Genomic DNA, 27956 nt, shown 5'->3' on the forward strand with positions numbered 1-27956 from the left:
CCCCAAAACATTTTGGGAAGACAAATATACATCCAAACATTATTAATTTTGTTGTTGTCTAAATCAAGCTAAAAATGGTTAAAATTATTCCAGTCATGGAATCAACAAATCCTAAATGCTAAACTCAGAACCCATGTAGTCAACTTAATAATTTTATAGAGAGGGAAATTTAGACCCAGAGTTGAAGACTCTGTAAAAAGTATTTCTCAGCTACTCAGTGACACAGTCTGTTCTAGAACCTAGGGTCTAGTCCTTATCCTTAGTCCAGTGTGAATTTAACTACACTGTCCTTTTTATTAACATACACAAATCATATTTCTCTCAAAAGATATCTATAGATACTCAGGAATTATTTGTATCATAGTCACTATTTTTAAATTGTGTTAGAAAATAAAATTAACATTGAAATTTGAATCTGGGTCTAACACTTGAAACAGAACATCCACGATCTTTTCCAGCTTTAAGCTTCTGGCACATCACATGGAAATCAGGAAGGGGAAAGAGAGGCACACTTGTGTATCCAAGACCAAATTTTAGCCCCAAATTTCTGGAAGATAATTTGGGAAGAGAAAAAGGCAGGTTTTAGACACTCATCAAATCTACATAAACTTAGTATAAACAGTTATCACTATGCTAAAAGTTTAAGAAAAATCTCAGTCCTCATTTATATAGCTGATTTCATTATCTCAATTTAAGTGTTTTAATTTCTTTGACGTAAAAATCATTCCTTTGTATTACAATACTCCTTCAGTCTACAGCTGTGCCATTGGCCATAGCCATGTGTGGCATGGCTGTTCTTGTTGCTCAGGTGGTCCTACCTCCTTGTAGACTTACTACTAAACTGAGTATTTGGGGGGGGATGGCCATATGCCCTTCATGTGCCTTCCCCAGCTTTAACGGGGACTTCAGGTGTGTCCCTTGCTTTCTTTGTGACTAATCTCACAATCACACTGCTTTGGAATGACACATTGGGGAAAAGGCAGGTCATTCCTTCCCAAAAAGATGTCCCTGAAAAAAGTTAGTCTGTTTCTTGTGTCTGACACTATCATCAAATGACCCCATTTCTGTGGAACTGTAATTACAGCCTTTATTAGAAGATGAGCAACTTCTCTGTCTATTCCTCTCTCCACAATAATCCTGCACAGCAAACCAATGGAAGTTTAAAAACTAAGCTCCCTGATGTCTCAAATTTATTCATTCTGTACATGCCTATGTCCAATTTCCTGGATTTTTGTGTTGTTGTTGTTGAAGGGCGAAATCATTTTTGAATGACAGACTGATGCTTCTAAATGTTGACCTTCTATGCAAAATAACAGGATATGAGAGTGGAAAGGTACCTCAGTGAGTGTGCCCAAAACAAAACAGAACAAAACAAAACAAAACCCTCTTCTCACAGTTAAAGAAAATAAAACGGAAAGAAGATACTTAGTGTGGAGAGAAAAAGAGACCTACTGGACTCACTCAAATGTTTTTATCCCCCCCAAATGAGACACGTAATGGTTTTATGTGACCATACTCATACCGAGAGTTATCCTAAACATATATTCAATGGCACAGGTGAGGGTAAGACCTGTCTGTCTTCTAATCAATCACAGAGTTGTCTTCAAGACAGTGTTCATTTAATTTACATGCTGCTAGTGGGCACAGGTTGGCTTTGCCTTGTTCTACTACTACTGACATTTACTGAGAACTTTCCATGGACCAAACGTGATCTGGTTCCTGGGCCAAATCTGATCCACAGCAATCTCTTTCCTCTAAGAGACAACACTCACTCAGGACAACAGTCTTCCTGTGGGCCCCTTTCCCGGACTGAAGACAAGGATTAAGGGATGTCCTGACCAATGCACATCTCTCCCTGTTGCTTGAGAAATAACTCCGAGCGCAAGCAGAGTGGAGGTGGGGCAGCAGAGATTATCAGTTTAAATGCAGCACGATACGCCACAGGCCATAATTGGAGAGCTGGTGGGGCACCTCTCACACCCACCTTCTCCCCGTCTTAGTCCAAGTCTCTAATCTGAACTGACTCACTGGGCAGAGATGGACAAAACCAGCTGTTAGGAATGAGGTCATGTTTTTTAAGAAAAAGTTTCCTTTTATTTCTCCGGGTTTCCTGGCATCCAAATTCCACATGGGAATGGAGTGATTTAGAGCAAGTAGACAAACCTTGGATTCAAGCCTTGGCTCTGCCACTACTAATTATGTAACGTTGGCCTTTGCTGGGCCTTAGATTTTTAATCTATAAAATTAACCAGTTGTCTGGATGCTCTTTAAAGTCCTTCTAGACCTAAAATTCTTTGATGCCATTAGAGTTATCAGATTTGGCAAATAAGAACATAGGATGCCAAGAGGAATTTGAACTTCAGTAAACAATGCAAAATTTTTTTTAGTACAGTCATGTCCCATGTCCTGTATTTCATCTGGCAAGCCTAATTCCATGATTTATCTGCCTCTCCAGGATAAAAGCAAATATTCTAGCAAAAGGGAAATGCCTGTTCTTGGGGAAAGATTGTCAAAGTTGTTAATATTCTTACGTAGATTTATATCAGGAAACGTGGCCTCTACTGTGTGGCTTGACCTTCCTATTCTAATTAGACAGAGTGGCTGTCACTCTGTTCCACCTCTGTCGGACTCTGAAAAGATATCATCAGTGGTACCTGCAGGCCCCAGGGTCCTTTTCCTCCCCACTAACACTCAGCCCAATGGCTACTTGAAAACAAAATTTCCAAGACCACACAAAGGCAAATGGGGAGGCTGAGTGAAGAACACAAAAGGAAGAACAATGAGGAAAGAGAAGAATCTGAGATTCACCATCAAATGATCATGAACAGATGAGTCTTAAAATGTAGCATAAACTCCAAGTGGGACCAGAAAAGGTCCCTGCCAGCAAAGATTAAGGCCTGGGTGGGAAGAAGGAAGGCCCAGGAAGGCTGAACCCATTATCACAGAGACACAAAAAGGCCTGTGGAAAAGGCCCTCCATGTCGTGACTTGGTTTTCCTTCTATGTTGATTTTATTCTCTGCTAGGTAGGAAATATGAGCAGAACATTCTGACCCAAACGTTATGGAATGCATTCATGCACAGAAACAAGACAATTGGTTCCCACCAAAAAAGAGAGAAAGAAAGGTACTAAAAGAACAAAACCAAAGCCCAAAAATGGCAGACTAAACTGTCAAGTTTCTGTGCTTTGGCCTGGAATTCTAGAACTGCATGTGTCAACGCTGGCAGTTAGGTGGGAGTCAGAAGTTTTGATTGGCTGCTCTGCTTCATTTTTTTAATTAATCAGCGCGGAAAAATGGGTGACTTATTCTTATATAAAGTCAGCATTTTTTATTCTTTTGAATATTTTCAAAACATTTAAAACATTTTTCTAAGTGTCTTTATGGTTTTTGTTTTCTTTGAAGGCAAAGAAGCCAACCTGCTAATGCAAAATCTGAAGAAGCTGCAAACACCTGAAGAAAAACTTGATTTTTTATTCAAGAAGTATGCTGAATTGGTAAGATCTCTGATTAGCTCCTTGTGTCAGAAAGATTCAGGCTCTGGTTAGAGCTGAGAAAAGGAGGCCATTCATTTTTCAGGTACCTCATTAGAGACCATAGCTGGTCACCTCACACAAGCCAAAGCGAGAATCCATAAAAGCAGATTTTTTTTAAAAGGAAAAAGAAACAAAAACTGAGGAAAAAACAGCACAACAATGAAAGAGGATAGAGTTGGAGTCTACTCTGCACAATTCTAAGTATAATTTGGGGAATAGAAGAGAGAATTAGAGATCATTGAAAATTGCAGATATTTTAAAGTTCTTTTTGAGTTTGAAATAAAACAGAAATATACTCAACCTAAAGGCAAACTTTCACTCAGTTCTTGTGCCTAGGTGTTTTGACGGGCCCCCTCAGGAAGGCAGAGGGATGAGTTTATCCTACCTTCAGCTTATGACACCTTCTCATTTGGTCTTGAAAACTCTTATTTGTTCATTCATTCATTCATTCATTCATTCAACCATTCATTCGTTCTCTGTGATCTACATTCTTCTCCCCACCCCCACTGTGGCGCTGTTTGATGTGGATTGCTTTGTGCCTAGTTCTAGGTACCCCCCAGGCAGGCTCCCTCTGGATAGGGCCATTGGGAGGCAGGGAAGCCACTCAGAGACCCTCTGAGGCCCTGGACGCAATTCTCTTAATTTTGGGGGGTTTTTGTGTTTTGTTTTTAAAAGACAGCCTCCAAAACTGAATGAGCTTCAGGCGCACAAACCCCTCATCTTATCCCTATTGATGGAGTGGAGTTTAACAAGTGACCTTGTTTTCTTTCTTTTTCTAACTATTACGAAATATAATTATAAAGACTAACTACGTGGGAAAGTGTCTGTAGTATGAGCCAACAAAACCAGATACCAAATTATATATGTACCTTATGATAGCAATTGTTATAAAACTATCTCGGCATATATAGCAGAACTGGGAATGAAGATGGATAAATCCAAGTTTGTGTTTTAGGTTATGGGATTAGAGATATGTTTGCTTGTGTCTGCAGCATTTCTCGTATCATCACGATGTGGGGTTTATGTGATTAAAAAACAATTAAAAAGTATTAGCAGAGTTAAATAACCAGCCAGTGACTCAGGGTTTCAGAGTCCCTCTGGCTCTACTGCATGACAGTTCAGCCCAAGAGGATGAGTCAAGGTGACAGGAAGAAAGGGACAAACAGGAACCACAGGACAAGAGTTTTAACAGTTATGTCTTTTTCCAATGGAGTGGCCATTATCTCCTGGTTCTCTAATTTAGGGACATTAGATTCCTTCCACTGTTTGCTTTACCAAATATTGCTGCACTGAACATCGTCATGCATTAGATCTGTTCCTTCCCCTTCATTTTATGATGTATGATCCCAATCCAGAATTGGGATTTCTGAATCAAACAATACGAATGCCTTTTGTTTGGTTAAGGGTTTTTTAAATGGTCATAGTACTTTCCAAAAGGATGGTAGAAATTTATAAAGTGAGTATCAGTGTATCAACTTGTTTTTATTGTAGCTTGTTTAACATGAGCTATTAATTGTCCATGAGAAATTTCAGCGCCATAAAATAAGTTAGGTTTCAAAAATATTTTTCCCAAAATTAAGGCCCCCATTCTCACCCTGTCTATCCTCCTTCTCCTTTTCCGCATAGTTCGTCCTTTGCCCCTTCAATTTACCTCCTTCTACCAAAGCCATTCATGTTTCGTTTCTAGTGCCATGCTCCGTACTTGGCTGGACTGGGCAGCATTCCAGCCTCGTACAGGAAGCCATGTGAGGTGCTGCAGCCCACAGCAGCACAACCGAAAAACATCACCTCTCCCGTCTGCCCAAGATTTTCTTCCTGAGCCACAGCTGTTCACCCTGGGAACTCCTTCCACCTACTTACCCTCCTAGTCAGGAGGCACCCAACAGAGTTTATCTTTCCAGAGAGCCTACCCAATTCAAGCCTTACTTACTATACTTTGGCATTTATATCATGTCCTGTAATAAACTTTAAAACCCAAAATATCATTCTAGAAAAAATGAATAGGAGAAAACTGGCCAAAAACCCATTACATTTCCTTTTCAGAAAGGAAAAATTATGAATAATCTAAGTCTTTTACCTGGAGACTAAACCCTATTTCATTGCTCACTGATTTAGATATTAATATAAAAGGTGTTCACTGTGTAAGTGTTAACATAGAATAAATCATCAAGTTCAAAGGTGTGAATCAAACTGCCACACTCGCTAACTCACCCTTTTAGATTCTGAATCCTGTAATATTACCTACTATTGTTTTTATTAATAAATAAGGATACATTTATTAATAAAGATACCACATGACCTGGAAGAAGTAGTTTTTCTAAGATTCCTCAGTTTTAATGTAGTTACAACAAATCACTAATACTATTCTGATTTAGTACTTGGCATTAATTTTACTTTTTTAACTTAATAATAAAAAAGGGAGAGCAAGAAAAATAGCAGATAAAAAATCCAATATGCCTGTTACAATTGTACAGAAGCACTGTGGTGTTTAAGTGCATCATCAAATCACTAAGCCAGGAAGTATTTGACTGAAATTGTCTCAGTCGCAGTATGTTCATTTTCATTCATTAAGAAACCATATATGTATTCACAAGCCTGAAGTATTTGAATAAAATTAGCCACGTTCTTAAAAAAATTGTCAGAAAGTTAAGGGTTTTTATTTAGAGCATATACAAGATAGACCTAGCTAAATGTCAAATGTGTATGACTTTGCAGTAAAACTAGAACATTACATGGTTGATAGGCAAGCAAAGTCATCTCTTCCAACTTATGAAACACGTGTAGGGTATCTTCCTCCTAGGGCTCAGGTAAATCCATATGGGGCAGTGCTCCCCCCTTCAGGGGCAGTTTTGCCCACTATGCGCCAATAGTTGATGTCTGTCTGGAGATATTATGGATGTTACAATTGTGGGGGGTGCTACTGGCATCCATTAGGTCGGGGACAAGGATACTGCTAAACAGCCTACAATGCCCAAGATAGTCCCCTACAGCAAGAAATCATGGGGCCCAATATTCTAAGTGCTAAGGTTGAGAAACCCTGACACGTGATTTAATCTTCAAAGGATTAAGTTTAAATCATAATGGCAATAACAATAATAACAATACATAAATTTCAGAATGAGACAATAGGTATTCAAAATCCAAATATACTCTCTCTAAAAAAAATTTTTTTTAATTAAAAAAAATTGGGAAAAAAGGGGCGGAGCCTGGGTGACTCAGTCGGTCAAGTGTCCAAGACTCTTAATTTCAGCCCAAGTCATGATCTCACAGTCATGAGATGGAGCCCTGCATGGGGCCCTGTGCTTAGCAGGGAGTCTGCTTGAGATTCTCTCTCTCCCTCTCCTTCTACCCCTTCCCCCACTCTCTCTCTCTAAAAAAAATAAAATAAAATCCAAATGTAAGCACAAATATAACTATACTGCAAAATGAAAAAACTCATCCATCCTGTTAATAGGAGGTTAGCATGAGAAGCATATAATAAAATATCAATGATTTTCCAATTGAACCTCAAGAAGGAAATCAATTTCAGTCAATGTTTATAGTAATACGGGTAGAATTTTTCCTGATGCTAATTCTCAATAATAAATAAAAATTGCTCATAAATGTGAAGATAGAATATCATGTATGAACATCTCCAGCTTAATCAGCAATGATCATTTTAGTGTGGCAGGAGGGAGGGAGGAAGGGAGGAAGATAAGATGTGAACTGAAGAAAGTGTGACAGTCTTGTTCAGCTAATTCGGAAAGAACAAATGCTTTTTCAAGACAGGGAAATTGAGGCATACATGAGGGTTCATATCATGTGTATAATCACTTGCATCAGGCTTTTCAAGGCATCAGGAACACCTGGGGCCCAGAAGCCCCAACAGTTTCCCAAGGGCCTTTCCTCCCCTTGAGCCAATAAGGGCTAGGGCTGCCCTTTGTTTACAGCCTCACCGACTGTCCATCTGAGATCAATATGCCTGGAGTGTGCTAGTCTTTGGTGGCTTCTGGGGGTTGATCCCCAAACTCCCCCCACTGGAACTAGAATTCCATTCAAACATCGCCAAATTCAGCAAACAAAAATATAGAATAGTCAGTTATGTTTGCGTTTCAGGTAAGCAATATTTTTTCTCAGTGAAAGTGTCCCATGCAATACTTTAGAAATACTTTTACTAAAATTTAATTTCTTAATAATTTGAAATTCAAATTTAACCGGATGTCCCACATTTTACCTTTCAACTCTATCCCAGAAGTGTAGCACCCCAAGATGGAACATCTCATGGCCCACAGGCTTCATTTTCCATGCCATCCCTAATACTTCATGGTAGCTGCTGGAGGAGTGTGAGAAAAGGTCCCAGCTGTGGCTGACAAAAGCATGTGTCATGATTGATTGGCCATAAGCAGAGAGGGTGGGGGTGGTCAGAGGGCAGGGCGTGGTATGGACACTTGCCATTCACCCTGTTGACTTGTGCAGCGGCTACTTCTGAGGCCCTGGTGGAAAATCACTAATGGTAGGTAGTCGAGAGGTCCTTTCTCTTCTCCCCTTGTTTCACAAACCACAGACTTCATCTTCCATTTACCAGGAAGCTGTTTTATGCTTTCCTATTTTTTTTTCAAATAGTTGCTATAAGCTTGTTTTGAGAAAGAATTGGGAGAACAAAATATAAACCAAGCAGACATACTGTTGACCACTGCATCAGTGCAAGGCATTATCATGAATTCTGACAGCCTACAGGTTCCAAGACATGCCCTTCCAGATTGACCAGTATCACTGGATAGACTCAAGAAAAAGAAAACGATTTCTAAACCACCAAAAAGATCAGAGTAAGAAGGGATCATTATAACTATGAGGAAAAACCTATAAATGATGTACTCTAAAAGCCATATCTACAAGTATCGACAAGTCCCATTTGTGAAGTTTATTTGATTGCAGAGGGGTGGTGGCGATAGCAAAAATGTTTCCAACAGCCACAGAGTGATCTTTAGGTATTTCCTCTTTTGCTCACTTTTCTATCAACTGGAAAACGATTCCTGCCATTTTCTTTTATGTTTGCACCCCTCGTGTCTAGCTGGACGAGCATCGCACTGAGCAAAAAAAGTTAAAGCTCTTACAAAAGAAACAGGTACAAATTCAAAAAGAAAAGGACCAGTTACAAAGCGAACATAGCAGAGCTATCCTCGCTCGAAGCAAACTGGAGAGTCTATGCCGGGAGTTGCAGAGACACAACAAGAACCTGAAGGTATGTATCACCACCGTTCTGAATAACACACTTTCTGGCATGCTGCATAGACACAGGCTTCTGCCACTCAGAAAGAGCGTGTTTCTGAACTTCAATAAATTATTTTAACTCCCCAAGCCTGTTTCCTCATCCCTAGAGTGGGAATTACACCAACTTCACCGTGTAGCCAGGGAAAAATTAAATGAGGTCATATACATAGGGTGCTCCATAGCACCCGACACAGAGCAGGCTTCCAGTAAAATATTTGCCATTCCCCTTGCCTTTTTCTTACCTCAAGTTTGTTCTATTTTTTAAGGTAAGACTCAGTTCCACTCTTTAAAATATGAATTTGTAAAAATTCAACAGTTTTTGTAGTCTAATGAAATCTCCAGCACACGAGAAAAACAGACACAGAGCTAACATTAGACAGCAAGATTGAGAGCCAAAATGTCAATACTCAGCTGAAAAAGAAGCTACTTGAAAACACACTGAAGCTCTTCGGATTTAATTATTCAATCTAAAAATAATAGACTGATCACTTCATTCAGTCTGCATGGGTTTCATTAATTACAGCATAAGCCTGTAGCAGTGTGCCTAATTTGATTACACATAGGCACTAGCTCCATTCAATGAAGCAAGATGCAAGGCTCTCCAAGGTAATACTGCAGGCGCCCACAATCCCCTTTCTAGCTAAAGATCTTAAAGCTTTTGACAAACAATAATTAATTAGACACCAATATTTCCATGAGATAGTTATTATTACATGTGTATAAAAGGAGATACTTTAAGAAGCAAAGAGATTAAGATCACTGCTGAGTTTGCACAACAGAGCTGGGAAGAAAGCTGGAAGAGAATCATGACTCTTCATATTCCAGATGGGAATTGGAAGGCCAGCATGATGAACTAGAACTCTTAAATCACAAGTTGTAGGGGAAGGACTTCTGGTATCTCTTCAATCATTGCATTAGGGACAATCAGAAATGCAAGTTAGATGGCGGCCTGGGGGTGGGAGCATTATTCTCAACTGGAGATACATATTCAAGTAGATAGCACCCTGTGTTAACATAAGTAGTGTTAGACTGTAAGGAGATAAAAATTAAATCAGATACAGTGGAAAGATCATCAACAAAGATATTTAAAGAATGCGATGGGGCGCCTGGGTGGCTCAGTTGGTTAACTCTTTTTTTTGGCTCAGGTCATGACCTCAGGGTCTGAGATCCAGCCCCGTGTGGGGCTGCAGGCTGGGTGTGGAGCTTACTTAACATTCTCTCTCTCCCCCTGCCCCTCCCTACCTCTCTAATTAAGAATGCGATGATGATGATGTGGCTTGGGCTTTTTGGGTAGCATTCGAAGACAGAATGATGGAAGTTGCAGGAGACCCTATATGTATAGCCACACACCCTCACTAATGGCCTCCAGTTATGGACAATGAAGTAAAGTATCATGATTATGCCAGGACTTTGCTAAGTGCCTTACATATGTTATTTTATTTAATCTTCATAACAACCTTGCAAGGGTTAATAGCTCCATTTTATTGCTGAACAAACTGAGACTTGGCAATCCAAATCAGTCATCCAAGGGTATGCATATATTAAGTATCAAAATCAGGCTTCAAATTCAAAAGACCTACTGACTTTTTTTTTTTTTTTTAGATTTTATTTACTTATTTGACAGAGAGAGAGACAGCCAGCGAGAGAGGGAACACAAGCAGGGGGAGTAGGAGAGGAAGAAGCAGGCTCCCAGCGGAGGAGCTTGATGTGGGGCTCCATCCCAGATCGCCAGGCTCACGCCCTGAGCCAAAGGCAGACGCTCAACGACTGAGCCACCCAGGCGCCCCAAGACCTACTGACTTCTAAGCTAAGCTGGAGCAGTAAGGAGACAACCACTATCATATGTATATTCAGTGACTCTTAGCAGATGGCTATAATCATGCTTAGTGAAATATATATAGTGAGTGTTAGCATACAAAGATCAGGGAAATAACATCTCAGTTAATGTCTTCAGATTAGGAAGTGTGGATACTTCCTACAATACCCCGAAGAAATGTGTTTATGACTTAATTATGATTCAGGTATCAAGAGTTCTATTGGAGTAGGAGAATATGTTAATACTGTAGAAGAAAGAGGATACCTAATGATAAATTAATGTATTTTCAGAGCATAATTCTTAGCATCAGCTTTTATTTTGATCACATTATTCTACTATCATAATAAGGCTTTGCACAATTACTTCTATTTAAATCATTATTTCTTTTTAAAAATCCTGTTACATAATTTGATCACAGGGGGCAAGTAAATGCAGTATAATTTTACTTGCCAACCATGAAGCAAGCTTTCATAATAACAATTAATCAGAACTGAAAGGCATCCTAAAATGTCTACATCATTTTTCAGCAGTGTCTCTATCTTTGGTATGATATAGCAAAATTAAACCCTTTGATTCTAAAAGAATGAGAGGAATCATCACAAAGCAAATAATTCTCAATATAGATATGGGGGAAATTTGGGCACATTGTTGGTAGTTAGCAATGAAGGGAGGGTTTTGAGTTAGGAGAAAAGAGAATAGAAATGATATAAAAGTTAATTTCCAATTCTTGAATATGTTAACAAAGCAGAAGAGGGGAAAATTAGATGTTTCATTTGAGAGTTAAGGAAAATTTGAAACTTAAAATCGCTTTCAGATTCAAAATTTATATTGAACATTTCAATTACTCTATGTGACATGTGGGCTGATTGTTCTTTCAGAAATAAAATATCCAGCATTTAAGATTTCTTTTTACATTCTTGAATTGCTATAATTCATCTATAGCTATCTTCGTTTCCTTTTCGAGCTTGCTGATGAAAGTTTTTCTTACTAAGGAAAAGTTTATATTGTGATCACTTATATTTATAAAACTTGGGTTATACAATTATGTGGTTAATATGGCATAGGTTTTTTTTTTTAATATGGAGGAATATAAGATCTATTATTATTCTTTCTGTACCAAAACAAGGCAACATGGGATCTGTCTCATCAGTCAGTAAAGCTGAGTGTCCTTTCTTCCAGGCCACAGCCAAAAGATCAAAACCCTGTTACTGCATGTTTGTTAGAAATTGGTGTAGTATATGCACTCAGCAGGAGACCAGTCATTTTTAAAACAAGCCTATTCATCACTAACTATCAATTTCAAGGCCCTCATTGCACCTGCTCTGAGTAACTGTGTATTTACATTGGAAACTTTTGCTCATACATTTATTTTGGGGCTGAGCAAAGTTAGCTCCAGAAAACTGAGAAAAAATATCCTACTTAACCCTGCACACTGATCTTTCATTGACCTAACCCTGAGTTCTATAAACCTGGATGCACGTAAACCAGCATAACAAGAGACTTTGCTTTTTATCCACAGGAGGAAACACTTCAGCGGGCACGAGAGGAAGAAGAGAAAAGGAAGGAGATCACAAGTCATTTCCAGACCACTCTGACAGATATCCAGGGCCAGATTGAACAGCAGAGTGAGCGAAATATGAAGCTGTGTCAGGAGAACACAGAGCTTGCAGAGAAACTGAAAAGCATCATTGATCAGTATGAGCTCAGAGAGGAGGTGAGAACCACATCAAACAACTTAGGGGCACTATATATAGATCCAGATCGGGCTGTGAAGGTGGGGGACTTGGTTAATAAGAAAGTTATGGCCAGCCCTCTCAATTGATTAATATTTAGGATTGGATTTCTTTTGCTAGCCAAAATAAAAACACGTGGTATTGCAAAATACCTGGCTGAAAGCCATATGGGATTTCTTCGAAACTGGAATCACTGCAAAGCAAAGGCAATAAATAGGAAGTAGTAGGCCATGAGCACAGTTACCCTTGAAAATAGTATTTCTCAGCTTTTTAAAAACACTCTGTACAGAGCTAGGAAACATCTCATAGACTCCCTCTTAAGAATCATCATGTCATCTAAATGAGCCGTCTGTGTTCTATATGTGCCCCGCAAATCAATATTATTATTAATATAATAATTATAATATTAATGGTATTATTTATTCACTGCTGAGTTTGTGCCAGGAAAGGTGCTGAGTACTGTACTTTACATACAATATGTTATTGCATTGTCTCAACAATCTTATCCATTAGATAATACCATATCCACATTATATGGGTGGGAAGCAGAGGCTGATATCAAATTACTTACAAAATCACTTACTCTTTTATTCACAAAAGCCAAAAGAGTTTTGCTTTCAGTATTTTACATTAGGGAGACTATGAGGATCTTTTATTATTCTAAAATTATATCTTAATATTTAATATATTTTTAAGATTCCAGAAGCCCTCTCAGGGTTTTTATATATTATATTATTTACCCCATCCCACTCAAATTTTAAATGTCTCCCTTAAATGTCACAGAACATAATCAGAGTGGCTCGGTTGGCAACATGCTAAGATTTTATCAAGAGAAAAACTGAGCCAATAGCACAAGGAAGCAGCAGTTAGGTAAATCAAGAAACCCCTCACAGTAAGCCAAAATGCCATGCTACCATTTTATCTTGTCACCGAGATCAGTCCTACTCCAGAGTGGAGGTTCAGGCAAAAGTAAAAGGGAAGAAGCTTAAGAAAGGAAAAAAAAAAAATGTCCATACTCTTAAGAGAGATCCCAGATAAAAATGGCCTGGTAGACCAGTTGTACATTCTTGAGATTGATTCTAGACAAGCCCCAAGGCTAGAATTCCATAGGTCCTCTTGGTGATGGGACTTCCTAACTACCAAGAAATTCTTTACACTGAAGTAGAATTTGAAGCTTCTCTTCACTAAGCTTGTTGAGAGGTCAAAAGATGTAGAGGAGGCAGGAACACATTTGCATAGCAATTAATCTGTGACCCTTGGCCTTTGTCTTGCCCACCAGAGCAACAGAGTTGAAGTTGGGGGGCTCCCCCCATAGTCTCATACCCTGGGCCACAGGCTGGTCCCCCAGAACTGCCTCACAACCCTTGAGACAAGAATGTGGAAGAGAATTCACTATGATAAATTGTATGAATATGATTAAAAGCAGTTTTAGATTCATAAAAATTGCCAAAATACTGAGTGATGGTGCTGTAGCCCCTGCAATATACATCAGTCTGCCATCTGGCATAATAAGTAGCATCATTATCTAGTGGTTACTAAGTTTAGACACATACAGTTGGGAGCTTCTGGAGCTAACATTACTGAACTCTCGCACCTCTACCTTATGTAGCTACCACTTTGCATAGTGCCAAATGCAGGGGACTTCACCAGTTTGTGACTTTTATACAAAGCCATAAGTGATGCCAGTGCATTTATTCTTCCCGCCTCCCTTTTCTTTAAATCTCAAAACCTGGAGAACATGTGTGTCAATGTTACTTTTTTATCTTACATTTCTCAGCACCAATAAGTAATCAAGCTTGATATGTGTCATTTCTTTTCCTTTAGCATCTGGACAAAATATTTAAACACAGAGAACTGCAGCAGAAGCTGGTGGATGCAAAACTGGAACAGGCCCAAGAAATGATGAAGGAAGCTGAGGAGCAACACAAACGAGAGAAGGAATATGTACTTATCAGTGTGCTTGTCTGGTCTGCCTGGGGGTCAGAGAACCTCTGAGAAAGTTGTTTTTGATCATAGTCACAGAGCACTAGACTGATGGAGGGAGCCTGAGTTTCCCCAGAGAACTACAGTGGCCAGCCCACAGGAGGCACTGTACCTACGTGGTTTTTGATATAAAATCGTTGCGCATCCATTCAACAAACCTCTTTCAAGCACCTGTCTTATGCTTAGCAGCATCCTAGGTGCTGGGGGATAGCAGTGAGCAAGATCAAGAAGGCCATGTCCCAGCACGGAAACTAGAATCTAACTAAGACAAGACAGGCAATAGGCAAGCAAACAAAGAAGGAAAATTCCAGATAATAATCGGAGCTCCTAGAGAAATGAGGAGGAACTGAAAAGGGGCAGAAGGAGGGGGCTATTGTAGACAGGGTGACCAGGGACCAAATTGCATAGCTTTGTAGACTTGGAAAGTAGTTTGGATTTTATCCTAAACATACTGAGAAAGTCTGGGCAGTTTTAGCTAAGGAAGTGACATGATCTGCCTTGCATCTTTGACAGATGAATTTGGCTCCTGGGTGGAAAATGAACTGAAGAGGGACAAGGTGCCTACTGCAGCAATCTGGAGGAGGCATGATGGCGGCTTGGGTTGGGGACATGACAGTGGACAAGGGGAGGTGGACATGGATAGAAGTTACATTTTCAGTGCAAAACCAACAGTCAGTGCTCTGAACTGAAGATGGTGACAGTGAGGAAAGGGAAAAGGGAAAAGTCAGGGATGATTTCTGAGTTTGGGGTTTAAGAAACTGAGTGGTGGCTTTTAATGACATCTCGTTAACCCCAAACATTCCGAAAACAGCTGCAGGGCCATTCTCCAGATGCAAGAACTGAGGCTCATAGAAGATCTGCGACTTAAGGTCACACGCTGCTAAGTGAGCAAGACGTGTTGGTCCCACTTCCAACACGTCACATCTCCAGTGTGTCTGTCTCCAAAGGCTAAGCTCTGTGTTTGTGTGTCACACTCAAAGGTGTGCTTCAGAGGTATGAGTCAAAGTGTGCATCTGTTGCTGGGGAGAGAGATTTAAAACGCAATCAGTGGACCAATCGTTCAAATTTGGCCATTTAACAGTTGATCATGAACTCTGCAATTACCTAAAATCAGACTAGAATCACTTTAATTTGTTAGAATAGTAATTTAATAATAACTTTTGTTTTCAAACATGGCAAGGAAAGGACGAATTTTGGAGAACATATCCTGATGGACATTGGATGATCTCAAATCAGAAGTCCATGGGCTCTTAATAAAAAAGATTAAGTTGTTAAATCCATCTACAACCTAGCTCTCAAAATAAGAAACAAAGCATTTAATTATTATTCAGAATCCAAGAACATTGATACTCCACTGTTGGCATAATTATCCTCTTAGGCAAACTATGCTCCCCTCAGGATAGCAGTACCTTTGATATAGAACATGAGACATGACAAATGAATAACTAGGCAGAGCTTCATTTCAAAGAGTAGGGGCAGTTTTGAGGTGACCCAGCCTTAGCAAGAAACTAGCGTGCTGCCCTATTTTCCTACCCTGGTTTAGCAAAGCAGCAGATTTGAGTCCAAAAAAAGTAGCGCCCTCAGTTCTTCAAAGCTGGCCACCTACCCAGGTTCCAGCTGTGATGCTCCTTACTGAAAGTGGTGAAATATCAAGTCAGAGCTGGAGGGCTCCTTTATCCCAAGCAGAACAGGCAGCCACCTTCCTCCCTCTCTGTCAGGGAACCACCCATCACCACTGGGCTCCTCAGCCTGCTCAGTGAAGCAGGGGCTCAGATGGCCAGAGGGCAGCCTACAGGTCTTATACTCCACAGCTGCCTCAGCCCTCCATGGGATGAGCTGATTGCACTCCTACAACAATTAACCTTCACTGCTCACTGGGAGGCATAGAGGAACAGATATAACCCATTTTACAAATGGAAAGGTTGAGCCATGTGACAAAGATAAACTTGAATACAAAAGAAGATGCCTCCAAGTTTTTTAAAATGATGACTTTATTGTTTTTTGTTCTGATTACAAAAAGTGGACATTTTTTAAAACAGGAACAAAGAAAAAGAAAATATAAATCAGCCTATCTTCAAATATACTAGAAACTTCTTAAACTGATGGCCACCTAATTGACTAACCAGACTAATCCATGATGTCCACCATTCTCTCTGTAAACACACTAAAGATGCCCACTGCATGTTGAATCCTGTGGCTACACAGCCACTTGAGTGTCTACACATGGGTTCCCAAGTTAAGTAAGATGGCACTGACCAAGAAACAGCTCTTTGCTCCCAAACCTTTTCTTTCAGTTACCCTTGCTTTTATATTATGAAAACCAACAGAATGACACAGAAACTGATGAAATGTGTGAAAAGAAAGAGTTGTTTCTACGAAAACTATGCTTTGAAAGACTAAATGTAGGCAAATAGCACAAAACAATTGTCAAGTTAGAAGGGAGTAGCTGTAAAAGACTAGGAGAAAGCTGTACAACTCCAGAGAATTATCCAATCAAGCTTCTTCGCAAATATGTTTAGGTCTGCAGGTTCTAGTACTATTGTTTAAAATGTAAAAAAAAAAAAATTATAAATCTTATGTGGTCCATCATGGAAATAATTTTTATAAAAACAAACAACAAAAAGCTCCTCTGAACTCCCACCAGAAGACCCATACCCAAAACAAAGAGCAAAGCCCTCTATCAAAACCAAGAAATAAACATACATCTTAAGTTAAAATAACATGTTTTATTATTTTTATAAAGATTTATGTATGTATATATGTATGTATTGGAGAGAGAGAGATCACGCGTGTGCGTGCGTGCATGCGCGCACAGACTGGGGGAAGGGCAGAGGAAGAGGGAGAAGGAGGAAGCAGACTCCCAGCTGAGTGCAGAGCCCAAGGCAGGGGCTCCATCTCATGACCCTGAGATCATGATCCGGGCCAAAATCAAGAGTCAGGCGCTTAACTGACTGAGCCACCCAGACGCCCCCAAAATAACATGTTTTACGTATGTGTGTGTCATTTTTATGCCTAGAACAATGTTTTCAATTTAACTTACCAGCTCCCAGTTCTGACTATCTTTGATATGAGGGCCTTGGTTGTATTTGGAAGAGGGATAAGACTTATTGGGTAAATCTTCTATAAGATTTGGAATAATAGGTCAAGTTTCTAACCCAGTGTTTCTCAAAATTTAATCCATAGAATACCAACCTCCAAACCGTCTTGGGGATTTGCTCTCACTATAGAATTTAATCACACCCTGTACTTCCTAGTTTACATTCTTTGAGAGGGATCTGCATTTTAACATGCTCCCTAGCAGATTCTGATCATGCGATGGTGAGAACCATTGTCTAGGAGAATAACTTTGAGTTTACTATAAAGGGACAGCTGCTCACAACAATGAACCAGATGGGGGTGTTCTGGAAATGTTCAAGCAGAGGCTGAATGATGATTGAGCAGGATTGTTAGACAACGTTCCAGAATTTGGTGGGAGGTTAAATTTTGTGTGATTCATGCTTGAGTTGCAGATTTTTTTTTTCTCTTTTTTATCCATTAGAACCACAAATTTTTAGTGGAGAATTCAACTGTTTAGCTGTTTTCTTAGCTTTCCTAGATACTTAGCAAATTTCCCGAAAAGTTACTGAAGAGGGTTAGTTAGCAAGTCATTAAGTTTTATACACAAATTATCCTCAAATGGTGACGTAAAGGGCAATTTGACAGTCTTTCCATGCATTCTCTCTCCTCACAGTTGCTGAACCAGGCAGCAGAGTGGAAACTTCAGGCCAAAGTGCTGAAGGAACAAGAGACAGTCCTGCAGGCTCAGGTGACCGGGGGGGGGGGGGGGGGGGGGGACACGGACAACAATGCGTGGGGCGCGCTCTCCTCACTGTTCCTAGGTAAAAAGCCTGTGAACCAAAGCTAGTCTGCACCAGTCCTTATGTGTGGCAGGGGCAGGGGGTACAGGAGTTAGAAATGAACACTAACTTCCTATTTGTTATTTTAAAATAAAAAGAAAAGCACAATATTATATCTAAGAAAAATAAATGCTCCACAACAACAACAACATCCAGTCAGAAGGTTTGCTGACATAACCATGAGGGCCCTGAAATGGCCAATCAGAATGAGCTGGTGTCCGGGTTCCTGCCTATCTATTCATAAATACGTCCCCTCACTCTCCTCCCATTTCCCTACTAAAATAAGAATAAAATGTGAACTGATCAAATGCACCACCTAGAATATCTTTGCTTGCTTGATGTTATTTATAACAAAAGGAAATTAGAAAAATAAAGTCAGTGCCAAAGTTTTCATGCTACCAGACGTTGGCCTTGTCAGTGGTTAATGACTAGAAACGACGGACAAGTAGGGAACAATTTTGATTGGCTTTGCGATGTCATGTATGTTCTGAGACTGCAATAATTCATATCTCAGGTTCAAGAATAAAGCCTCAGGCAACAGATACCTCTACCCATCTTTCCCATGCCCTTGGGGCTCTGCCCCTTCTGGCAAACATTCCCTGCTGTGTTCCAGGTGAGGCGTCCGGGGACTGAGCTATAGAGGGGCGGTGGCTCCCCTGCTAGGAGTCCCAGTGCTACAAGGACTATAAGTCACAGAGAGCAAATAAACTCACAGAAGGTGAGGGAATCACAAGCCTTCCAAGCTGGGCAGTGTTAATTTCAGATTTGGGTAATTCACTTGTAAATGTTCATGTGCGGACTGCTATATGCTTATTCATGACAAAAAACAAAACCAAAAAACTTGGTCCTTACATGAATGAACAAGTTTCAGTTTTTCTTATTTGCCTCTTTAAAAATGACCAAGTGTTCACTGAACTTGTTCATTTTTAAAGAGGCAAATAAGAAAAATAAGAAACTTAAAATCACCAATCCTATCACTGCAGACAAAAACACAGGTAACATTTTCATATCTAAACTTCCTAAAGCAGACTTTTCCAATGTGTGAACTGAATGCAATGATAATTATTTTCCCTCAGTAATATAAAATAACCCGTCAAAATCATTTTTAAATACTAATTATATAGGAATTTGAAGCATGATGTTTCTTACTGTTCATAAAATCAAAGGATCCAGAGTTAAAAGACTAAACTCTAGAGTTACAACTCAAGATCATCCTCTAGGTCGTCACAGAGCCACCACATCATGGTTGTGGGGTAGGTGGTAGGCAGTGGCTGCTCTCTAACCAGAGGCTGGCAGGAGGAGAGGAGGTGTGACCTTACAGTCTTGGAGACAGTCCAGAGAATCAGGGCAGGGCTCCTGGCTCCGTCTTTGCCCCATTCGCAGCACAGAGCTTTGAGGGGTACAATAGGCAATATTTGAAGATATTCCTTCTTCATATCATTTGTGACAAGCAATCTCTACTCCTCTATACTACACGGTGATAATGAACTTGAGAAGGGTAGGTTAATACCATTAGACTCTGGGCTAGAGAGGCTGGCATCAGAATCTAGGCCCTTAAAGACTTGTGGAATAAAATGTAATGGTGTGATCCAATATCCCACCAATACCCCCTCAAATTCAAAAAAGCTTCTACCAGGGGTTTTAGACTTGCCCATGTTCCTCGCTCATCCCTCAATACTGGACTGAGTCCAGGGACCAAGGCCAGAGTCCTGGCTCTTCTGCTCAGAATTTGTCTGACCCTGTGCGATTCATCTGAACCTCCCTACACCTAAATTTCTTTGTCTGTAAAATAAGAGTACTGTAATGCATCAGTGATCCCAAGCTGGAGTTCTCCGACCTCTAAGAGGCTCATCACTTTTCAGTATTTCCAAAACATAACAGCATATGAGGCGGCAGCTATTATCTAAGATATAGTTGTTTTTGACATTTTATCAGCTCTCCCTCAGCAGCTATGGATGGCAATTATTCACGTGTTTGGTTAAGTTTATAAAAGGAAAATGAGTTAATGAATATATAACATATGCATTTTGTTTTCAAGTTATGCATGCAAAGCACTTAGCTCCATGTCTGGCCCATAAGAAGAATAATTAATTCAACCAATATTTATTGAGCACTCACTCAGTGCTAGGCAAGGTTCCAGGTGTTGGAGATATACTAATCAATAAGAGAATCAAAAATCCCTGCATAAATTCACAATCTAGTGATAACAATATTAATAAAAATGCTAACAATTAGTGTATAAGCTAATACAACTATTATTTCATAGGTGAGGATCTACATAGGGATGTATGAGACAAAAGGAGTCTTTAGTTGCAAAAAAGTTGAAGAACTCCCGGAGAAGATGATCTCCAGACCCTGTCCAGCTCCAGTTCTTGAATGCAGAGAACTCCAGAGTTGAAGCCGTGTGGCCCTAAGCTAGGTTAACCTTGCCCTCTCCTCCACTGCTTTGTTTTCCATCGTGCGGGGCTCTCTGCAAGGACCCTTCCTTGTCTGTCTCTTGTCTTCAAGGCACTCTTCAAAACTCCAATAATAACTTAATCTTCAAGAAGACTATAAAGGCCCCCAAGCCCTATGTGTAATCATGTTTAAAGTTCCTCTTGAAAAGTAGCAACATCATATTTTTAAAACCTTTAAACCTTGAGAAACAAAATCTACCACAGGTTAGTGTGTGTAGCCCTTGAACACTTCCTTTGGTTTTTAGTTTCTTTAAAGGAGTGGGGTGGTAGGAGGCAGAGGTCTTAAGTCCCCATTTCTATGGTCTGAGCAAGGAAAATAACAAGGACAGATTGTATTTTACTAGACGAAGTCACTTTCATCCGTACGACAAGAGCTTGCCAGTATGGGGCATGGTTTTCACTTAGGGAGAGATGTCTGGCTCTCAATTATACAAACCAAGGCAACAGAGTAAATGTCAGAAATGATCAATGGGATACAACTGTCACTACAAATAGAGTATTCATTGGATCGATACGGATGAAGATGGTAGATGTGGAAAGTCAGCAAGACTAACAACGCAGCCATGTGGCCACAAAACTACAGCCCAAGGGGAAAGATCATCGAATACAATGTTAAAGACAGTAATCATAGCCTTTAAACCTAGAGGTTCTCACCTTCTGTATAGAGGATGAGAGGAGATAACTCTGCAACTACTATTATAATTGGACTTGTTCCCACACCAAATCTCACAAGTTTGCTAAGACAATTCCTGGACACGCTTCTGTTTCCTATGTGCTATGAATGTTTGAAATTGAAATTCTGTGCTCCATTAAAAGAACGTGTGTGTTGCTCACCCACTTAAAAGTGAAAATGTTGGGGCAATTGTTGTTATTACTGACCCTAGAATATTTTGCTTCTATCTCTGCCTCTGGCAGGAGTACTGTGGGTGACCTCTGGATATCCCTTCCATGCTTCTCTGAAATACCAAAATAAAAGCAGGGATATGACACATGAAACCAAACATGCATCACATCAGCATACTAGTGAGAAGGAATGTACTACCAAGCAAATATGCATGAAGTAAACAGGAAGTGCCCATTTTTAGTTAGTATAAGTAAAGACTGCTAGAGTTGGTTACCTGAGAAAAGTATAATCCACACAGATTTTGCCACCTACAACAAAGAGGTCAAATAGGAAGAAAAGCTGAGTATGAAAAACAGTTCTAGAAGGGAAATGGGGAGTTAACTGTTTCATGGGTGTCGAGTTTCAGTTTTGCAAGATGAAATAGTTCTGGAGATCAGTTACACAACAACGTGAATAGAGTTAACGATACTGAACTGTGCACTTTAAATAGTTGAGATGGTAAATCTTATATTACATGTATTTACCCTAATTAAAAAGAAAGAAAAAAAGTTGAGGGAAGAAAAAAACGGTCGCTAGAAAAAGGCCAGGCGAAGTGGTAATGAAATGAGACACCGCTTCCTGGCACTCTGGGCGTGTCTGCCTTCTCCATGCCACAAGAAAACATGCGGAAGGGAAACAAAATCTGCCCAACGTATACACCCGAAAGAGCATTCTGCCCAAAGAAAGGGCAGAAGCTGAGCGAGCTGGGTGAGGTTGCCCCTGCTGAAACTGACAAGACCGTGCCTGGGAGATGGCGCATGCGCCCATTCCTGCTCCTCCGGTCGGCAGCCTGTGACTCCAGGGCTGCAAAAGCGTGTTTGGGAGGACCTGCTCAGGAGACCAGAGTATCTGCCCCCGTCCTCTAACTGCAGAAATTACTAGAAGCATGGAAAAGAAACGAGAGAAAGTCAGAAAAAGAAGCTTAACAGATGTGACCCAGAATGCAAATGAACGGATTTTGTGATAGAAGGTGAAGAGGCTCAGCCCCGAGTAGCTGTTCCCACTCTAGACCACTAGATCATGTGCAGTCTAGGTAGCTTGTCCCATAGAAGCGTATCCTGGGATTAAGGGGCTTGACCCACTCATGGGCCCTGAAATCAATTCAGTGGATCCCAGCCAGTACTTTGGGGAGAAAAAATGAAACAATGAAATAGGATAGGTCAAGAGTGTGTTGCACATAATGAGTTCATGAGTAAGGATTATCTTACGCACTCTGTGTGTATGTGTGTGTGTGTGTGTGTGTGTAAAAGCCTGGGGTACTTTCCTGGCCATGACTTCCCTGATGCTCCTTTACTCAGTCTTCTTTAATCTCTGTGCCAAGGAATCATGAGAAACAAATTTTAGGCCACCAGAGTTGCCCTGTCACATATTCATGAAGCTAAGGTGTGATTTCAAGATGACAGTCAGCTGTTTGACTTTTCTTTGGAAAATCTATCCTGTGGAAACGTTTTATGTTATCATTTCATTGTTCTTGTTTACTGTGGTAAAATCTCTGCTATTCTAAAATATTTGAGAATAAGCCATTCTAGATAAGCAGATTCTCTGCGTTTTGGGGGTTGAATGCCATACTCTCTCTACCTCTCACCCCAAGACTGAGAATTCTCTAATCTACTGGCTTCCAGTCAGTAGTTTTTCTCTGCTTTCAAAATGACAGTGTCACAGGTACCACCAGCTAGTCATCTGGAGCCCATTTGAGGAGTTGGAGCTGCTCCAGCCATTCAACAGTACAAATACGCGTTTGAAAATGCAGGCTTTACTAACATGTATCACCCATATTAAATCTCCACTCACTCAAAGCATGCCATTCTAAAATCATTTTCAAAAGCAAGATTTTATTATTGCATTACTGTCACTAGCAACGCACTCTCCTTCCTTGCCCTCCTTTATTCCCACCCCAAATGCAAGCCTTGGAATAAGGATTAGATAGAGGTACAAGGCACTTCTCCCCTGGTGAGCCACACACTTGCCAATACTAACCCATATGATGTTTTATACTGCATGCACATTAGAAATGGCATTCCTTCCTCAAGAATCATCCTTTCCATCTGTAGAAAATTGGTAATAATACACTGATTTTGATGGAAAGGGACATCTAATTGCTATTGGCTAGAACACTGTATTCATAAACATACAAAACCAACTTGACTAAAATGTAAATGGCAGCTGCTCAGTGTGGCACAAGCTGTGTAATGGCAGCCGCCCATGTTTGGTCCGCTTTTCCTACCACTTCTTTTCATTAGTCTACATTCTCACTCCCTTCATTACCCAGTGCAAACCTAGCCTTCTCCACAAAAACATGACTCACATGATCACCTGCCATGCTCACTTCCTTCTCTGACTGGCACTATACTTAATGGACTTGGCACTTTGCATTCACTGTCCCACAATCAAGTTGTCTTTGAGATTATCTTCCTATCAGGAGCGCGAGTCTCTCAAAAACAGTAGTCATGTGTTAAATGCTTTCGTACGTGGAGTCAGTGCATATGTTCAACGCTCAATAAAAGTTTGTTGGTAAAAGTTATGATATAATGAAATGGCGATGACACATGTTTTTATTTCATTTTGCTTTAAAGATGTACTTCAGTTATACTCACTGACTTAGGTTGATCTCATAGTAAATAAAAGAAATGAACATACTACTAACATTGTATTGAGAATTCCTTTAAGTCATTTTCCTTCTCAAATAATGAACAATGACATGCTGTTTTGTTCTGGAAGCATTCTGAAAGCAGCCCTAAAATAGAACCATTCTTTCCCCTATTTACAGCTGACTCTCTACTCTGGAAGGTTTGAAGAGTTCCAGAACACACTAACAAAAAGCAATGAGGTGTTTGCCACTTTCAAACAGGAAATGGATAAAGTGAGTATTACTTATCCTCCACAAAATCCTGACATTTTCTATTTTACAGTCAATTCTCCTTTGAGTTCATTTTTCTCTCATTAAGATACTTCAGTGCTTTTCATGAAGCAATGAAACATTTATACATGCAAATGAGATTTAGACTGTATTTTTTTTTATGCTAAGTATCTGGTGAATTAATCTCAGGAAGAGTTCAAAAACACTAGGATACATTTCACTCTGAGAAAGAATATTTTCTTTTTCTAGCCCATGGAGAGCTAAAAAAAAAAAAAAAGCCAGCAATTTAACATTAAATTGTTTATACTGAAATTTTTTTAAAAACTAATTTTTAAAGATTGAAAAAACAACTTTCATACAAACATCCAAGAGTAGAATTTTAGAGTAGAAAAACCATTTCATACATTCCTTCTTAGAAGAGAATATAGGTAGTATGTTATAATTGGCAGAGTCTGGAATGAGAAGGAAGCCTAAATCCAAGTGCTGGGTGTGCTGCCTCTCCTCAAGTAGCACCGGCCGGTCCACTTAACTTCCCTCTAACTTTATTTTTCTTATCTGACATTAAGATACCATTTCCCTTGCCTACTTCACAAGATTGTGAAGTTCAAATAAATTAATGTATTTTAAAGGGTTTTAAACTTTCTTATACTCTTTTACAAATATGAGGTGCTATATATTATTATTGGGCATAATGACTAAATTTTATTCAATCCAATATTTTCCCAAAATAAAATCAGCACCAGAATTGTGTTTCTTAACATGCATTGGCATCAACCTTTTTTAAGTGCACAAAATGTCCTTTTAAAAACATTTTCTTGGGGCGCCTGGGTGGCTCAGTCGATTAAGCATCTGCCTTCAGCTCAGGTCATGATCCCAGGGTCCTGGGATTGAGTCCTGCATCAGGCTCCCTGCTGAGCAGAGAGTCTGCTTCTCCCTCTCCCTCTGCTCATGCTCTCTCGCTTGCTTACTCTCTAAAATTAATAAATTTTTTTAAAAAACATTTTCTTAAAATTATATGATTAATTTCACCATTCAGTGAACACACATAAATAGGTCAACATTTGTTAGCTTTCCCACTCCAGGACAGATCATTTTTCTTTTTTCTTTTTTTTTTATTTATTTGTGTATTTATTTGTCCGAGAGAAAGAGAAAGTGAGAGCACAACCAGCAAGAGTAGCAGACAGAGGGAGAAGCAGGCTCCCCACTGAGCAGGGAGTCTGATGTGGGACTTGATCACAAGACCCCAGGATCATGACCTGAGGCCAAGGCAGATGCTTAACTGACTGAGCCACCCGGGCATCCTGGATCTATCCATTTTTCAAAAATCTTTTTTCACTATAGCGTTTAGAATAAATATTAGAGCAGAAAACTGTATTTACTTATTTTAAATAAATACTAGAACAGGAATTTTTAATCTGGGATTTATTTAAAGACTTTAAAAGCCACCCTGAGAATCAGTACACACACACACACACAATTGATGTGCATACTACATTTCTCTGAGTGTGGTTCCATAGATTTTATCAAATTCTTAAAGAGGTTGATGACTTTAAAAAGTTTCTAAACTACTAACTTGGTTAAGAAATGATCAAAATTAAAAACCATTCAAGGCTTATCTAGCTTCTCTATTGAGCCCAGGGGCTGACAACCTGGGCCCAGCCTCTGGCCTCCAAGCATTCACAGCCTCAGACATCATGGCACAAAGCAGAAAGTGCCCAGGTGGGTTCATCCAGAGAAACTGCACCTGATTACATATCTGACCTTCACTTCATCCAAGCAGAGCAGAGATCCAACAAACAGTTTCAGGTTCAAAAAAGATGGGCTGCATTTTATTAACTTCTATATCCTCTACACCCAGCTCCTTACTGGTAACTAGCAGACACTCTGCATATGTTGCATTAAATGGAATGAAATAACTCTAGTCCCACTCTTCTGCTAACTCATCTGAATATTTTTCCACCTCTCTGAGCCTCAGTTTCCCCAGTGATAAAGTGGAGGTACAAACAGAACATTCCTTATGGGACTGTTTCAAGGATGAAATGAATAATGCATGTAATCCCATTCTATGAATCCCACCACATTCTACAAATGTGAAGACAGAGGGAGCAGGAAGATGGTGTTGGAGTAGGAGAACGCTAGGCTCACCTCATCCCACAAACACAACTGGATAATTATCAAATCAGCCTAAATACCACAGAAATTGACCTGAAGACTGACAGAAGGCTCGCCCTTATCCCACAAACACAACTAGATAACTATCAAATCATCCTCAAATACACCGGACATTGACCTGAAGACTGACAGAATGAACTCCACAACTAAAGGGAGTGGACAGGCCACATCAGAAAAGGTAGGAAGTTCAGAGCCGTGGTTCAGGAGAGAAACAGATCACAGCTGCTGTGGAGTGGAGGGTGGTCATGGAGAAGGATGAGAAAGAGAGAAAGGGGAACACACAGGGGAAAGCACAATAAGAACATTTCCCTAAAGCCATTGGCTTGGAAAATGAGAGGGGCTGAATTTTGTGCGTTCTTGCAACCAGTGGGTCTTAAAGTCTGGAGTTTTAAAGGTCAGCAGTCTTGGCTGGAGAGACGCAGTCAAAAAACCCAGGATAGACAATGTGGAAATGGCAACGTGAAGAGCACCTGGGCACACAGTAGGAAGAGAGTATTCACTCTTCTCAGAGTGTGTCCCTGAGGGGCAGCATTCAGGAAACACCTCTCTAGGAACAAAGGAGCTGGCCAGCACCATTTCCCTCCTCTGTCCCTCAGCATAAGCGCAAAGCCACCTGTGGGAAGCACCGCAGCACAGACACCAACCACCACAGCACACACTGGAGATCTTCCCTGAAGCACCATGTTCTGGGCACTACATGACCTCTTCTTCATAAGGCCATTACTTTCAGGAGCAGGAGACATAACTGGCCTTTCTAACACAGAGAAGAAGACAGAGACTTAGACAAAATGTGAAGATGGAGAAATTAATCCAAAGTGAAAGAAGAAGATGAGACCACAGCCAGAGACCCAAGCAAAACAGATATAAATAACATGCCTGATGGACAACTTAAAGCAACAGTCATAAGAATACTCACTGGCCTTGAGAAAAGAATAGAAAATATCAGTGAGACCCTTACTGCAGAGATGAAAGAGTTTGAAAAGAACCATCAGAGATGAAGAATGCAATAAATGAGACTGGAAACAGGCTTGATGCAATGAACAGCAGGTTGGAAGAAGCAGAGGAACAGATTAGTGACCTGGAAGACAAAGTAATAGAAAGTAAAGAGGCTGGACAAAAGAGAGAAAGAAGAATTATGCAACATGAGAATCGACTTTGGGAACTCAGTGACTCCATCAAATGTATTACATTTGTATTAGGAGTTCCAGAAGAAGAAGAGAGAGAAAGGGGGAAAAAAATTTATCTGAGGAAATAATATGCTGAAAACTTCCCCAATCTGGGGAAGGAAAAAGATACCCAGATCCAAGAGACACAGAGAAGTTCCAACAAATTCAACAAAAGCAGGCCAACACCAAACATGCTGTAATTATATTTGCA

The 27956-nt window shown here is 40.0% G+C and overlaps 1 protein-coding gene and 1 long non-coding RNA gene across 3 annotated transcripts in view; one reads left to right on the forward strand and one right to left on the reverse strand.

Moving 5' to 3' along the window:
• Window positions 1–27956, reverse strand: part of LOC113259502 (uncharacterized) — a 282949-nt gene that overhangs the window by 231091 nt on the left and 23902 nt on the right. The gene's annotated exons all lie outside the window — the stretch shown is intronic.
• TXLNB (taxilin beta) overlaps window positions 1–27956 on the forward strand; it is a 43367-nt gene that overhangs the window by 7460 nt on the left and 7951 nt on the right. Inside the window, exons 3-8 of the mRNA XM_026504910.4 lie at window positions 3403–3494; window positions 8584–8754; window positions 12119–12313; window positions 14157–14276; window positions 18046–18120; window positions 24318–24410. Of these exons, the coding sequence (XP_026360695.2) occupies window positions 3403–3494; window positions 8584–8754; window positions 12119–12313; window positions 14157–14276; window positions 18046–18120; window positions 24318–24410 (746 nt within the window). The remainder of the gene's footprint in view (window positions 1–3402; window positions 3495–8583; window positions 8755–12118; window positions 12314–14156; window positions 14277–18045; window positions 18121–24317; window positions 24411–27956) is intronic.

This window comes from Ursus arctos, unplaced genomic scaffold (genome assembly GCF_023065955.2).
Source record: "Ursus arctos isolate Adak ecotype North America unplaced genomic scaffold, UrsArc2.0 scaffold_13, whole genome shotgun sequence".
In the NCBI taxonomy this organism is placed as follows: Eukaryota; Metazoa; Chordata; class Mammalia; order Carnivora; family Ursidae; genus Ursus; species Ursus arctos.